The sequence below is a fragment of the Microcaecilia unicolor genome, chromosome 2 (genome assembly GCF_901765095.1).
Source record: "Microcaecilia unicolor chromosome 2, aMicUni1.1, whole genome shotgun sequence".
NCBI classification, from domain to species: Eukaryota; Metazoa; Chordata; class Amphibia; order Gymnophiona; family Siphonopidae; genus Microcaecilia; species Microcaecilia unicolor.
Window position 1 is genome coordinate 576,238,913 of NC_044032.1, and position 16,832 is coordinate 576,255,744.

Consider the following 16,832-nt stretch of genomic DNA (forward strand, 5'->3'; position numbering starts at 1 on the left):
TCCATCACCACGGGACCCTGATGTAACAGGCCCTGCTCCACTGGCAGCCGCAGAGGATCGTCGACTGAGAACCTGATCAAGTCCGCATACCAGGGACGTCTGGGCCAATCCGGACCCACCAGGATTATCCGGCCTGGATGCTTTGCCACCCGGTCTAGCACCCTGCCCAACATGGGCCAGGGCGGGAACACATAGAGAAGCTCTTGTGTCGGCCACTGTTGGAGAAGAGCATCTACTCCCAAGGATCGAGGGTCCCGTCCTCTGCTGAAAAAGTGCGGCACTTGGCAATTGGCCGATGACGCCATCAGATCTAGGCTCGGCTGGCCCCAGCGCTTCGTGATGTCCAAGAACGCCTGAGCAGATAGCTGCCACTCTCCGGGCTCCAAGGTATGGCGACTGAGAAAGTCCGCCTTGACATTCATGACTCCGGCAATGTGGGCCGCTGACAGCTGTTCCAGGTTCGCTTCCGCCCACTGGCATAAATTCATGGCCTCCTTGGCTAGAGGGGCGCTCTTGGTACCTCCCTGGCGGTTGACATAGGCCACAGCCGTGGCATTGTCCGACAGGACCCGTACTGGCTTCAACGCCAGTACCGGGATGAACTCCAAAAGCGCCAACCGAATGGCTCTGAGTTCCAGGAGGTTGATAGACCACTTTGCCTCTGCAGGAGACCAGAGCCCCTGCGCTGTCCTTCCCAAGCAGTGGGCTCCCCAGCCCGACAAAGAGGCGTCCGTCGTGACGACAATCCACTCCGGGGTCACCAGAGGCATTCCTGCAGACAACTTGTCTGTCTGCGTCCACCAGCTCAGCGCCTTGCGCACTGCTGGGTCCAAGGGAAGGCGCACAGCATAATCCTCCGACATCGGAGTCCAGCGCTGCAGCAGAGAGTGTTGTAGTGGTCTCATATGAGCCCTGGCCCAGGGCACTACATCCATCGTGGCCGTCATAGAGCCCAACAGCTGCACATAGTCCCAAGCCCGAAGAGGAGAGGCTACTAGGAACTGGTCCACCTGAGCCTGAAGCTTGACAATCCGATTGTCTGGCAGGAACACTCTGCCCACTTGGGTGTCGAATCGAACTCCCAGATACTCCAGGGACTGAGTTGGGCGCAGCTGGCTTTTCTCCCAGTTGATGACCACCCCAGGGAGCTCAAAAGATCAACCACCCGGTTCACAGCTTTGCCGCACTCTGCATAAGAGGGGGCTCGGATCAACCAGTCGTCCAGATAAGGATGGACTTGTACTCCTTCCTTCCTCAGGAAGGCCGCGATGACCACCATTACTTTGGAGAAGGTCCGCGGAGCAGTAGCCAACCCGAACGGGAGGGCTCTGAACTGGAAGTGTCGGCCCAGGACTGCAAAACGCAGAAAGCGTTGATGAGGAGGCCAGATGGGAATATGCAAGTACGCTTCCTTGATGTCCAAGGATGCCAGGTACTCCCCTGCCGTCACTGCCGCTATAACAGAGCGGAGAGTCTCCATGCGAAAGTGCCGAACTTTGAAGGCCCGATTGACCCCTTTGAGGTCGAGGATAGGCCGTACAGAACCTCCTTTCTTTGGTACCACAAAGTAAATTGGAGTAACGCCCCTTGCCAAGCTGATTTTCTGGCACCGGAACGCCCGCACCCAGGCGGATCAGGTTGTCCAAGGTCTGCTGCACTGCCACAGCTTTGACCGGAGACTTGCAGGGAGAGAGTACAAACCCGTCTCTTAAGGGTCGGCAGAACTCTAGCTTGTAGCCGTCTCTGATGACTTCCAGCACCCAAGCGTCTGAAGTTATTGTGGTCCACTCGCCCAGAAACGAGGACAGCCGTCCTCCAATCTGCACTGGGGCGTGGACCAAGGCCCCGTCATTGGGTACGAGACCCTGGGGGAGGACCGGAGGGAGCACCTCCGGGACGGCGGTCTCTGCGAAAGGAATGCTGCTTGGGGGAGAAGTTCCTCTTGAAGGAAGAGGGGGCAGAGGAGCCCGACCTGCCCGGGCGGTACCGACGGGCTTCCTGAAACCGTCCTCTGGAGGTACCGGGGCGAGTACTAGCCCGAGCCCTGACCTCTGGTAACTTCTTGCCCTTAGACGTGCCGAGATCGGTCACGATTTTGTCCAGCTCGACCCCAAAGAGCAGCTTGCCTTTAAAAGGCAATCTAGCCAGGCGGGATTTAGAGGCGTGGTCAGCAGACCAATGCTTCAGCCAAAGCCACCGCCGCGCAGAGATTGTCTGAGCCATGCCTTTAGCTGAGGCCCTCAAGACATCATACAGCAAGTCTGCCAAATAGGCTAAGCCCGATTCCAGGACCGGCCAATCAGCCCTCAAGGAATGATCCGAGGGGGAAGCCCGCTGCACCATAGTCAGGCACGCCCTGGCCACATAGGAGCCGCAAACTGAGGCCTGCGAACTTAAAGCAGCCGCCTCAAAGGACAACCTTAAGGCAGCCTCCAATCTTCTGTCTTGGGCGTCCTTTAGGGCCGTGCCACCTTCCACCGGCAACGCCATTTTCTTAGTCACCGCAGTGATTAAAGAATCCACGGTAGGCCACAGATAGGCCTCACGTTCACTTTCAGGCAAAGGATAGAGGCGGGACATAGCCCTAGCCACTTTAAGGCTCGCTTCCGGGATATCCCATTGAGCCGAAATTAAGGTGTGCATGGCATCATGCACGTGGAAGGTTCTAGGCGGGCGCTTCGTCCCCAGCATAATGGCAGAGCCAACAGGGGCTGAGGGAGAGACGTCCTCCGGAGAGGAAATCTTCAAAATGCCCATGGCCTGCACTAACAGGTTGGGCAAATCCTCTGAGCTAAAGAGCCGCGCTGCAGAGGGGTCATCCGCTCCATCCGAGCGGGGATCCGTCTCCTCCAAGGAATCCGCAAAGGACCGTTGGGAGAACTCAGATATGCTGCCCTCATCTACATCGGAGGAGACAAAGTCCTCCAAGGCCTGGGAATCAACCCGAGGGCGTTTACCTCCGGGGGCCTCAACCTCTTTACCAGACGAGGGAGCAGGGGCAGCGTTTTGCATAAGGAAGGCCTGATGCAGCAGCAAAACAAACTCGGGGGAGAAACCCCCCAGACTGTGCACTTCCGCAGCCTGGGCTACAGCCCTAGACGCACCCTCAACAGGCGCTCGCAAGAGCGGGGGAGAGACATGCTGCGCATCCAAGATGGCGTCCGGCGCGACACTCCGCGAAGGAGCTGCGCGGGAAGAACAGCGCTTAACTTTAGCCGCTTTTGTGCCGTCACCCAAATTAAGGGCATTCATGGCATTAATGTCTCCCACCTCAAGGGCGGCCCAAGAAGAAGCCGTCCGAGCCGCGTGGCCGGCCAAGATGGCGGAGGCGAGCAGCGGGGGATGGGCGTTTATGGCGGGAAAAACCGCCACACCGGAGGAAGGACCTGGACACTCATCGGTCACGAAACTGTCACCCAACAAGGGCGAATCAGACTTTAAGACCCCCGCATCCCCTCTAGAAGCGCCCAAGCGATCCGGGGAGCGACTCTTTGCGCCCTCGCCCTCCGACGCCATAGGCCACGTGGAGATCAATCGGGGAACCCCCTGCCCGCTATAAAAAGGTAAAAATTACCTGCTTTCCGCTCCGAGCTGTAACGACCTGGTGTCCCAGTGAGTAGCTGCAATAAACGTTTAAATAAACGTCGAAATAAACGCCTTTAAGGACGTTCAAAATTTTTTTTTTTTTTTTTAACGGAGCCAGCGGGAGGGGGGAGAAAAGGAGGGACCTGGCGCCACCAGGTTTGCACTTGCTCAAGAAGAGCCCTCAACCCCAGGCACTCAACAAAACCTAAACATTAGGCTTGGAGGCCTAGCCAGAGCTGCTGCTGTGTGTGACCACCACCTGCTGTGATAGAGAACATACTGAGGAGTTTCCGGCAGCACATGACCACATATAGGGAGGCAAAAGTTTGCTCTCTATCTCCACCTGCTGGTAGATGGACACAACCCACCAGTCTATGGATTGATCAGCATGATGATATGGAATAGGAGAATTACAATACTTCGTAATATTATATATTAAAAACTGTACACCTATTTTTACAATCTTGCTCAAATTTGTCTTTAAAAAAGGAAAGTCTTAAGAGCCATTTGGAAGATAAAACACAGGCTTTTCTTTAAAGGATACCCCGTCCCAGTAGCTCAAGGGAATAAGTCATGTAATCTTTCAGATGCGCCATGAGATAGGAACATTTGAGAGCTGTGGCAAGTATAGATGTAAGGAGAGTCCACCAGCGCTCACTGCGGTAGTCACACATTACATAATCTAACAGTCTGCAGCAGAAAATCAAGACAAAAGTTGTATTCTAATTAAACTGGAAAAAGATAAAACTGAAACAAATCAAACAAAAAAAAAGGATAAGTTCTGTGAAATAGGAGAACACAAGGGTTTATTTAGTCTGCTATGTTCTTACCCGCAGTTTTCTATTTGAAACTGCATTTTGGCTTTAAAACTCTTGTTTAGAAGACACCACACATAAAATACAGGATTACTGAAACCTTGGGAGTTTATTCCTCTCATTTTCATTGCTCTTAGAATGATTTTATTTATTGGGATTAATCAATCGCCTTTCATCATGTAGAAAGCAAAGCAATGTACAAAAAAATACAATGAGAAAATAGAAAAGGAACATCAAAATCTGATAGGACAGGGAAAAAGAGAAGAGAGAGAGGACAGGAGAATAGAGAGAAGACAGGTAAACAGATGATAGACCAGAGGGCTAGTGGATTCCACAAGAGGAGTCTGGGCCTAAGTGGATAGAGAAGGCCTTTTCAAAAAGATGGGTCTTGAGAAGTGTTTTAAACTTAGGATAGGAGCATTCTAGATGAAAAGGAGCAAGGAGGGAATTCCAAAAGGAGGGAGGAAGCCAAAAGAAGGCAGGCTTCTTTTAGAGGGCCCAAGGCATAAGAAATTTTCACAGTGGCATGCAAAGGAGGATACGGTATCTTCAGAGAAGAGTCTTAAGCAGTCTTTCTACCATTGTCTACAGAAACCCAATTTAAATAACTTAGTCACGAACAAATTACTGATTTTCTTTGTTAGAAATGGCTCCAGAAGTGGCCTTGGTCTACATTGTGCAACTTAAGGATCCAGATATATGAGCATTTTTTAATTACTTTAGTTCAGTGGTTCTTAAATTCAACCTGGGAAGAAAAAAACCCCATTTGGGTTTTCACGATAGCCATAATGTATATAAATTACATATATTTGTATGTAGTACCTCTACTGCATGCAAACTATGTACCTCTCACGCCATACTTGCAGCCTCCTCTGTGCTGCTTCTCCCTCATCCCCAATGTTATCTCTTAAGATGCGTGCATATACTTTCACAACTCTATAATGAGGAATATACTCCCATGGATGATACTTGCTACATTTATAAGCCTTCTCTTCCATATTTTCATATGAAAACAAAGTTGTTAATAAAGCTCAGTGAATCACATTTAGAATCATGAAATGTGTTGATTAAATAGTTGTTAAAAAAAAGTTGCTATCTCACATTAGCTGCCTTTTTCAGGATCTCAAAGTCCTTAGTCTTTTCAACTAAAGCGGCCAAGTCTTTTTCTCATTTTTACAGTTAAATTCACATATATGGTAGTTCTTGTCAACCCTGGTGCAAATGCATCCAAATTCACAAATTTAATTGTTGTCACATACACTTGATATACAACACTTTTTCTGATTCCCACATCCATATAGTACTCACTCTCTTCAACATTCTCCAACTGTCTTGTCAATAGCAGACCCTCTTTTAGGTTAGGGAAGATACATTCACACCCTTTAGAACCCAAAAGTATTCCCATAAATTATCTCTGTTATTTTATATGTTATAACAATGTCCTCTCCATATTTTCTATTAGAGCCAAAAGTTGTTGGCAAAACTGATTAGTTCACATTTAAAATTAAGTTATGTACCTGGACATATCTGGATTCCCCACAGACAAGAAGAATGACTAAAGCCACACAAGTGGTGATGTCACCCATGAGGGAGCCTACTAGGTCTACTCTCTCAAGAGCTTAGAAACCTCTAGAAAGGCAGTAGGAGGGGGGCAAGATTCCTCTTGGCCAGCTTCCGGGGGGGGGGGGGGGGGGGGGGGGGCTGAATCCAGGGTCTTTCCCTCACTTCCAAACCCCTATCCCCCACCCCCACCCCCAAATCATCTACTTGCTTGGTGTCATTGAATGGCAGGCAGCAAAGATAAAGAGACACTGATATGCTGGTCATGGGTCCCTTTTCCTGCCTCCTGTCAAGTAACTTCCTGTTTCTGTATACTCTGGACACAGCAGGAAGAACCACCCATGGCCAGCAGAGCAGTGTCTCTCCATCACTGCTGTCTGCCATTCAATGACTCCAAGCAAGCAGAGGATGCGGGGGAGGGGTGTGCAGCGGCCGGAGCCCTTAATATTATTTCCCCAGGCTGGCTTTGTCTATCAATGGCCCTAGTTGTGTCCATCAACCAGCAGGTGGAGATAGAGAACTGAAAACTGAGCCGAGACATATCTCTCTTGGTATCCAGTCCAGCACCTCAGTATTTACGTAGACAAGCAGTAAGGAGAAACTCAGAATAAACACAACAACCTTAAACAACTCGCTAATCTAACGTTAACCATGCGAGCAAATGTGTGGACAACTCACCTATGGCAATGTAGAAAACAAGAGATATGCAGGAAGCACCATGCAAGGTAGCAGCCGATATCTGACCCATTACTTTGCACCAACTAAACATCTCAGAAACCTCGACCAGGCCTCTGGAATAGTGGGAAGGACTAATGGAAAGAAAATGAATAGGCAAGACCTAATCTCTTATTCCATTATGTAAAGGATCAAAGCCCCAAAACTGGCTTCCAGAGTGCGCCACAACATTCATCCCTATAAGTGCTTGGCAAAGATATGCAGTGTTGACCACATCGCTGCCTTTCAAATATCCCCCAGAGATAATAAGGTAGTTTCTACCCAGGATGTCGCTGTACACCTCATAGAATGAGCCCGCAAGCAAATAAGCTAACGTGATAGTGTCCTTCAGCCATCTAGCAATGGGAGTGTGGCTACCAGTAACCTAGAAATCACTGGGGGATAATCTGAGAGCAGGAAACTCACCCAGAGGCAGTTGGGACCCAGTCGGTGAGAAGAGGGTGGTAGTGTAGAGCAGAAGCGGTAAGTGCAGGCGGACCTCAGCTGTGCTGCTGATAGACCCTCTTAAGTGGTCGCAGGGTAGCTAGGTGTTTTGTGACACATATAACAGAGTTTATATATATATATAAATATAAAACTTTGAATTTTTGTATGTTAGGAATTAGAAAGGGAGTATAGCTTTGGTTACTGGAATATTTCTGAGAAAAAATGACAGCCGTAGCACAACTGTCATTTTTTCTCAGAAATATTCCAGTAACCAAAGCTATACTCCCTTTCTAATTCCTAACATACAAAAATTCAAAGTTATATATATATATATATATATATATATATATATATATATATACATACATATATATAAAACTCTATCAACTTAGCAGTTATATTTTAACAATATTTTATTGGATGTTTCTAAGTCTATTACATTAAGGACTGATGGAACAAATTAATCATGAAATGTCTTCCCGGAGTTTTATTGGATTTATTTTAAGTTCTTAACAATGGAGTGTCAGGTGAATAATTTAAGTAGGAAAATGTTTTATAGCTGTCAGATAAGGTAATTAGATTTTTATTTTTTTAGAATATTTTTGCTTATTGGTTTAAGCTATACATCTTGGATTTTATTCCCGAACAACCAACAACTAACACAGATCTCTCAAAGAGGTAACAGAATCAAATTTCCTACATCTGAACATCAGTCTTATAGCAGTATTCTGCAGGAGTTGTAACCTATTGTAAAGTTCTGATGCATGCCTATATACAAAGAGCTATAATAATCTATTTGTGATATATATCGATATCTCTCTCTATATAGATATCTAAAGATTAAGCGTGCCTAATGAAGGAGGTTTCTTTTTGACTCCCAAGTTTGACTTCCAAGTTTGTGGTTAAGAGAACACTGTATTTCACAGTTCTGAAACTGACGGAAGATCAAACGACAGCCGGCGTGGTTAAAAAGTGAGGTGAAGGAAGCTATTAGAGCTAAAAGAAAATCCTTCAGAAAATGGAAGAAGGAACTGACTTAAAATAATAAGAAACAGCATAAGGAATGTCAAGTCAAATGCAAAGCACTGATAAGGAAGGCAAAGAGGGACTTTGAAAAAAAGATTGTACTGGAGGCAAAAACACACAGTAAAAATGTTTTTAGGTATATTAAAAGCAGGAAGCCGGCAAAAGAATCGGTTGGACCGCTAGATGACCGAGGAGTAAAAGGGGCGATCAGGGAAAACAAAGCTGTAGCGAAGAAATTAAATGAAATCTTTGCTTCGGTCTTCACCGAGGAAGATTTGGGTGGGATACCGGTGCCGGAAATGGTATTCGAAGCTGACGAGTCGGACAAACTTAATGAATTGTCTGTAAACCTGGAGGACGTAATGGGGCAGTTCTACAAACTGAAGAGTAGCAAATCTCCTGGACCAGATGGTATTCATCCCAGAGTACTGATAGAACTGAAAAATGAGTTATTGTTAGTAATATGTAATTTATCCTTAAAATCGAGAGTGGTACTGGAAGATTGGACGGTGGCCAATGTAACACCGATTTTTTAAAAAGGTTCCAGAGGAGATCTGGGAAATTATAGACTGGTGAGTCTGACATTTGTGCCGGGCAAAATGGTAGAGACTATTATTAAGAACAAAATTACAGAGCATATTCAAAAGCATGGATTAATGAGACAAAGTCAACATGGATTTAGTGAAGGAAAATCTTGCCTCGCCAATCTACTACATTTCTTTGAAGGGGTGAAGAAACACCCCTAAAGGTGAGCCAGTTGATATTGTGTGTCTGGATTTTCAGAAGGCGTTTGACAAAGTACCTCATGAAAGACTCCAGAGGAAATTGGAGAGTCATGGGATAAGAGGTAGTGTTCTATTGTGGATTAAAAACTGGTTAAAAGATAGAAAACAGAGAGTAGGGTTAAATGGTCAGTATTCTCAATGGAGAAGGGTAGTTAGTGGGATTCCCCAGGGGTCTGTGCTGGGATCGCTGCTTTTTAACATATTTATAAATGACTTAGAGATGGGAGTAACTAGTGAGGTAATTAAATTTGCTGATGACACAAAATTATTCAAAGTCATTAAATCTCAACAGGAATGTGAAAAATTACAAGAGGACCTTTTGAGACTGGGAGACTGGGCTTCTAAATGACAGATGACGTTTAATGTGAGCAAGTGCAAAGTGATGCATGTGGGAAAGAGGAACCGGAATTATAGCTACGTCATGCAAGGTTCCACTTTAGGAGTCACAGACCAAGAAAGGGATCTAGGTGTCGTCGTTGATACGTTGAAACCTTCTGCTCAGTGTGCTACTGCGGCTAAGAAAGCAAATAGAATGTTAGGCATTATTAGGAAAGGAATGGAAAACAAAAATGAGGATGTTATAATGCCTTTGTCTCGCTCCATGGTGCGACCGCACCTCGAATATTGTGTTCAATTCTGGTCGCCGTATCTCAAAAAAGATATAGTGGAATTAGAAAAGGTGCAGAGAAGGGCGACGAAAATGATGAAGGGGATGGGACGACTTCCCTATGAGGAAAGGCTAAAGCGGCTAGGGCTCTTCAGCTTGGAGAAAAGGCGGCTGAGGGGAGATATGTTAGAGGTCTATAAAATAATGAGTGGAGTTGAACAGGTAGATGTGAAGCATTTGTTTACGCTTTCCAAAAATACTAGGACTAGGGGGCATGCGATGAAGCTACAATGTAGTAAATTTAAAACGAATTGGAAAAGTTTTTCTTCACTCAATGTGTAATTAAACTCTGCAATTCGTTGCCAGAGAATGTGGTAAAGGCGGTTACTACTACTACTACTAACATTTCTAAAGCGCTACTAGGGTTACGCAGCACTGTACAATTTAAACATAGAAGGACAGTCCCTGCTCAAAGAGCTTACAATCTAAAAGACAAGAGAACAATCTAAAGACAAGTGTACAATCTAGAGGACAAGTGAACAGTTAATCTGATAGGGTGGATAGATTGGGGCATTCTATATTTCTCAAGCGGTTAGGCGCCGAAGGCAGCATTGAAGAGGTGAGTTTTAAGCAGAGATTTGAAGATGGGTAGGGAGGGGGCATGGCGTATGGGTAAAGGAAGATTGTTCCAGGCATAGGGTGAGGCAAGGCAGAATGAGCGGAGCCTGGAGTTGGCAGTGGTGGAGAAGGGTACTGAGAGAAGGGCTTTGTCCTGTGAGCGGAGGTTACGGGCGGGAACATAGGGGGAGATGAGGGTGGAGAGGTAGTGAGGAGCCGCAGACTGAGTGCATTTGTAGGTAAGGAGGAGGAGCTTGAATTGTATGCGATATCTGATCGGAAGCCAATGAAGTGATTTGAGGAGAGGGGTGATACGAGTATATCGGTTGTGGCGGAATATAAGACGTGCGGCAGCGTTCTGAACGGATTGAAGGGGGGATAGATGGCTGAGTGGGAGGCCGGTGAGGAGTAAGTTGCAGTAATCAAGGCGAGAGGTAATGAGAGCGTGGACGAGAGTTAGCTTAGCGGAGTTTTAAAAAGGTTTGGGCGGCTTCCTAAAGGAAAAGTCCATAGACCATTATTAAATGGACTTGGGGAGCATCCACTATTTTTTGGATAAGCAATATAAAATGTTTTGTACTTTTTTGGGATCTTGCCAGGTATTTGTGACCTTGATTGGCTACTGTTGAAAACAGGATGCTGGGCTTGAGGGACCTTTGGTCTTTCCCGGTATGACAATACTTATGTACTTGTGACCACCTGTGTCTTACCTATCAATGTATGTATTCTTGTTGACCAATTGAATCTTTAGATTAAGACTGATTATTAGCAGACCTTCTGATATAAGTTGTTTGCACAAAGATAGCTCAAATAAACTGTATGTTCTCTCTGGAAAGTAAGAAGTTCATGAAAGACAACTGACTTGAATTGCCAGTGGTCTTCTATGAAGCTTCTTCATTGCTAGAAATACATTTTATTCTGAATAAAGGAACTCTATACAACTATTCTGCTGTGAAGTGTTAAATCTATTCGGTCAGAATCAACACTCCAAAGAAACCACTAAATCACCAGGGATTTTAGGTGGGTTTAGAAAGTAGGCATGAGGAGGGCCACAGGTGGGGAGGAGGGTGGAGTTGCAGGATGGCCCAGGGAGAGAGGACAGATTTTCTGTCAGGGGGACAGGCTTTTGGCGGCCGGGGGGTTTGAGGGGGAGGCAGGGCTATAGTTTTGTTTTCAGCTTCGGTTACGGCCAGAAATAAGTGGCAAATTTCAGTTGCAGATTTGGTTTCAGTAGAAATGGAAAACCTCGGTTTCAGTTGCCTCTAAAGTTGCCTTTATTAGATTTCATGTCAGCAGAGTGTACCACTTATCATATTGGCAAACAAAAAAAAAAAAAAAAAGGAAGGGAAAAGGCAAATCCAGTTGAAAATATTGGTTCTTTACATAAGTATTGCCATACTGGGAAAGACCAAAGGTCCATCAAGCCCAGCATCCTGTTTCCAACAGTGGTCAATCCAGGTCACAATATACCTGGCAAGATCATCAAAAAGTACAAAACATTTTATACTGCTTATCCCAGAAATAGTGGATTTTCCCCAAGCCCATTCAATAACGGTCTATGGACTTTTTCTTTAGGAAGCCGTCCAAACCTTTATTAAACCCCGCTAAGCTAACCGCCTTTACCACATTCTCCTGCAACGAATTCCAGAGTTTAATTACACATTGAGTGAAGAAAATTTTCTCCGAGTCGTTTTAAATTTACTACATTGTAGCTGCATCGCATGCCCCCTAGTTCCAGTATTTTTGGAAAGCGTAAACAGACGCTTCACATCTACCCGTTCAACTCCACTCATTATTTTATAGACCTCTATCATATCTCCCCTCAGCCGTCTTTTCTCCAGGTTCTTTCAAGCCTCAGAGCAAAGATTCCAATAAAAGAAATGCTGTTTGATGAGGTTTTGTGATTTATCACCCTGACTTTTGCTTATTTCAAAACCAACCAGAATAAAGAAATCGGCTGATCTCCTGCAGCAAAAAACATCAACATATTCAGCTACATGTTATATAATCTGATTCCCTTCTACCTATCCAAATTGTGTGCCTAAAGAAGGCCCTGTGCTAGAAGCAGTACTCACTTTAAAGCCTTGGTGTAATCTTTAGCATAGTAGTATTCTTCTCCCATCTGAACCACTGTGAACAAGAAAATCAAAACAGTTGTAAATTTGAAACTGGCAATTTTGGTTAAGGGAAATATATGTGACTGAACACTTACTCAAGTGGCTTTTCATTCTTGGGCACTTGTACTTCTTAAATTGTGCCACAGCATTACTCAGCAGAGTGATTATAAGCTCCTGAAATTAAAAAAAAAATTACTAATAATAAAGAGTTCAATAGAAGATACAACTGAATTAAAGTTTTGTCTAAAATCCAGACTGCTTCAAAACTGAAAAGAAAACTTACTGAGTGAAGAATATCCTTCTCCTTGAGCTGGAGGGCAAGAATCCCTGCCTTCTCTTTATCAGGATCTGACAGATCAAAACCTGCGTATGATAGTGAATAATCCATTAAAAGTATAAATTGTGTTCCATGCCAACAAGAAGGTAATCACATTTCTCATATGTGTAAAGCAGTGGATTCTTAACCATGTTCTGTCTCTAAGGAGATAGAAGGTTCATGCTCACAGAACTCTGCTTTTCCCTTTGTGCTGTACAGAGAACTCTGAAGTACTCCATATTCTCTGAACTGGATTTATAATCTCTCTTCTGAACAGCCACATGAAGTTTTCATTTCTACTGCCAAAATGCCCTACAGCATGTATTAGATATCTCTATTTTGTTTTTATTAATGCCACCAATCTCTTTCTTTTAGACTAGCATCCATAAGGAGCTAAGCTGTTGGCAAATTAAATAGGTTGTTCCAGTGTTTCTTGCACTTCAAAGATTCATGGGAATTGCAAATTTGGCTATACAAATTATGAGATGAGTGGAGCGTGGTGAGGGTTCTAATAAACTAAACCAGTAAGCAGTGATAATCTTACACAATAAGACTCACCACCAGAAGCACCTATTAAACTTCAAAACACCTATAAACTTTATGCTTGTAAGTGATTTATTCAAAAGATATGTACTTAAGAAGTGTCAGTGGAATGGTCTAAATAGAGAATTGGGTTATAAAAACCCTGTGGCGAAACAGGGGATTTTCATGCCTGTGATTTGTAATACTATTTTTATGACATGTATTTCTCTTGTTTGGCCAGCAGGTGGTGTCTGTCCTCTCATTTAAAGCTGATGCAGAGGTGACTGTTATCCTTTCAGCTTAAGCCATGAAGGAAAGTAACCTGCACTGCTATACCCTTCAGTGCTAATGCTCTGGGATCCGATTGGCCCTGAAGTACAAAATCCAGCCAGAATGTGCTGGACTGTCCCAGTCTCAGAGAGGTAGTGTGGAAAGTAAAGATCTCTGTACTGAGACCCTGTTCAAAACCTGTGCGCAGTTATTTTCCTGAACTCCCCAGGTACTACTCAGGTAGTAAGAAAGTGTTTAGTTAGTTTAATGTTGATACCTATTAATTTACTCGTTATTGTTTGCTGTTTACACCTTTTTTCACCATTCACTGTTCAACTTTTCTCACAATACACCAAATAGTTTATTAGTTCCGTTGTCCTGGACTGATTAAAGAATCCTGGTGGTTTCTGTTCTTTATCTGTGGGTGTTTTCTAGGAACTGAGAGACCCATGGGATTGTGACCCCAGTGTCCTTACATAAGTATTGCCATACTGGGAAAGACCAAAAGTCCATCAAGCTCAGCATCCTGTTTCCTACAGCGGCCAATCGAGGTCACAAATACCTGGCAAGATCCCAAAAAAGAACAAAACACTTTATACTGCTTATCCCAGAAATACCGTTTTTTTCCACCAAGTCCATTTAATAATGGTCTATGGACTTTTCCTTTAGGAAGATGTCCAAACCTTTTTAAAACTCCGCTAAGCTAACCGCCTTTACCACATTCTCTAGCAATGAATTCCAGAGTTTAATTACATGTTGAGTGAAGAAATATTTTTTCCGATTTGTTTTAAATTTCCTATATTATAGCTTCATTGCATGCCCCCTAGTCCTAGTATTTTTGGTCTAGAATTTTTCCTTCTCTCGTTGGCTCCTGTACCAGCTGCTCCATAAAGCTGTCCTTGATTTCATCAAGGAATTTTACCCCCCTAGCGTGTCCCGATGTTACATTTACCCAGTCAATATCTGGGTAATTGAAATCACCCATTATTATTGTGTTGCCCAGTTTTGTTTGCGTCCCTAGTTTCCTTTTAACATTTCTGCATCCGTCTGTTCATCCTGGCCAGGCGGATGGTAGTACACTCCTAACACTATCCTTTTCCCCTTTACACGTGGAATTTCAATCCACAGTGATTCCAAGAAGTGTTTTGTTTCCTGTAGAATTTTCAATCTATTTGATTCAAGGCTCTCCTTAATATACAATGCTACCCCTCCACCAATTCGATCCACCCTATCACTACAATATAATTTGTACCCTGGTATGACAGTGTCCCACTGGTTATCCTCCTTCCACCAGGTCTCATAGATGCCTATTATATCTAATTTTTCATTTAGTGCAATATATTCTAACTCTCCCATCTTATTTCTTAGGCTCCTAGCATTCGCATATAGACATTTCAAAGTATGTTTGTTGTTCCTATTTACATGATGCTTAGTACTTGACAGTATTAATTTACAATCTTTTGTCTGATTTTTATTTAAGGACACCTGATCTTCTATGGTCTCTTTTGCAACCTCACTATCAGGATACCCTAGCTTCCCTGTTTTGGTGATATCTTTGAAAGATACCTTATCCCGAACCATGCGCTTCTGAGCGACTGTCGGCCTTCCCCTGTTTCTAGTTTAAAAGCTGCTCTATCTCCTTTTTAAATGCCGATGCCAGCAGCCTGGTCCCACCCTGGTTAAGGTGGAGCCCATCCTTTCGGAATAGGCTCCCCCTTCCCCAGAATGTTGCCCAGTTCCTAACAAATCTAAAACCCTCCTCCCTGCACCATCGTCTCATCCGCGCATTGAGACTCCAGAGCTCTGCCTGTCTCTTGGGCCCTGCGTGTGGAATGGGTAGCATTTCAGAAAATGCTACCCTAGAGGATCTGGATTTGAGCTTTCTACCTAAGAGCCTAAATTTGGCTTCCAGAACCTCTTTCCCACATTTTCCTATGTCATTGGTACCCACATGTACCAAGACAACCGGCTCCTCCCCAGCACTATCTAATGGCCTATCTAGGTGACGCGTGAGGTCCGCCACCTTAGCACCAGGCAGGAAAGTCACCAGGTGATCCTCACGCCCACCAGCCACCCAGCTATCTATATGCCCAATGATTAAATCGCCAACTACAACAGCTGTCCTAACCTTTCCCTCCCGGGCAGCACATGGAGACATATCCTAGGTGCGAGAGGATAGTACATCCCCTGGTGGGCAGGTCCTGGCTACAGGAGTACTTCCTACTTCACCAGGGTGATGCTCTCCTTCTAGGAGACCTCCTTCCTCCAAGGTAGCACAGGGGCTACCAGTCTGGAGGTGGGACTTCCCTACAACATCCCTGTAGGTCTCCTCTATGTAACTCTCTGTCTCCCTCAGTTCCACCAAGTCTGCTACTCTAGCCTCAAGAGAACGGACACGTTCTCGGAGAGCTAGGAGCTCTTTGCATCGGGCACACACATACGACATTTCACCAACTGGGAGATAATCATACATGTGACACTCAATGCAAAAGACTGGATAGCACCCCTCTCGCTGCTGGACTGCTGATTCCATCTTAGTGTTTTTGAGTTTTTCAATAATTTAAAACTTGCTACATTATTAAGGATATTAGCCTAACATAAAAGTGTCTTTTAGTTTATGTGGAGGGGCATAATCGAACGCAAACGCCCATCTCCATGGGCGTCTATGTCCGAGAACGGGAACGTGAAGGGGCGGAACAGACCGTATTTTCGAAAAATGGGCGGCCATCTTTTTTTTTGATAATACGGTTTGTGCCGGGCAAATGCATCGGATGTGTGCGGATTTGAGCTGGGCGGTTTCGTTTTTCAGAGATAATGGAAACCAAAGGCGCCCAGCTCAAAAACGAACAAATCCAAGGCATTGGCTCATGGAAGGGGCCAGGATTCGTAGTGCACTGGTCCCCCTCATATGCTAGGACACCAACCGGGCACCCTAGGGGGCACTTGTAACAATTAAAAAAAAAAGTTTCATACCTCCCAAGTCCAAAGCTCCCATCACTTGGCTACTGAGCCCTTCAAATCCCCCACAAAACCCACCGCCCACAACTCTACACCATTACCATAGCCCTTATGGTTGAAGGGGGGCACCTACATGTGGGTACAGTGGGTTTTGGGGGCGGTTTGGAGGGTTCCCATTTACCAGCACAAGTGTAACAGGTGGGGGGGGGGGGGGGGGGATGGGCCTGGGTCCTCCTGCCTGAAGTGCACTGCACCCACTAACAACTGCTCCAGGGACCTGCATACTGCTGTGATGGAGCTGGGTATGACATTTGAGGCTGGCATACAGGCTGGGGAAAATTTTTTTTAAAGTTCTTTTTTTTTTTGTGGGAGGGGGTTAGTGACCACTGGGGGGAGTCAGGGGTGGTCATCCCCGATTCCCTCCGGTGGTCATCTGGTCATTTAGGGCACTTTTTTGGGACTTGTTCTTGAAAATAAAAAGGGTTAAAAAAA

At 45.1% G+C, this 16,832-nt stretch overlaps 1 protein-coding gene across 1 annotated transcript in view; it reads right to left on the reverse strand.

Moving 5' to 3' along the window:
• The window catches only part of TRAPPC11 (trafficking protein particle complex 11), a 179,683-nt gene that overhangs the window by 86,879 nt on the left and 75,972 nt on the right, over positions 1-16,832 (reverse strand). The window contains exons 12-15 of the mRNA XM_030191512.1: positions 12,558-12,637; positions 12,370-12,448; positions 12,233-12,287; positions 4,130-4,275 (exon numbers count right to left, since the gene is read on the reverse strand). Of these exons, the coding sequence (XP_030047372.1) occupies positions 4,130-4,275; positions 12,233-12,287; positions 12,370-12,448; positions 12,558-12,637 (360 nt within the window). The remainder of the gene's footprint in view (positions 1-4,129; positions 4,276-12,232; positions 12,288-12,369; positions 12,449-12,557; positions 12,638-16,832) is intronic.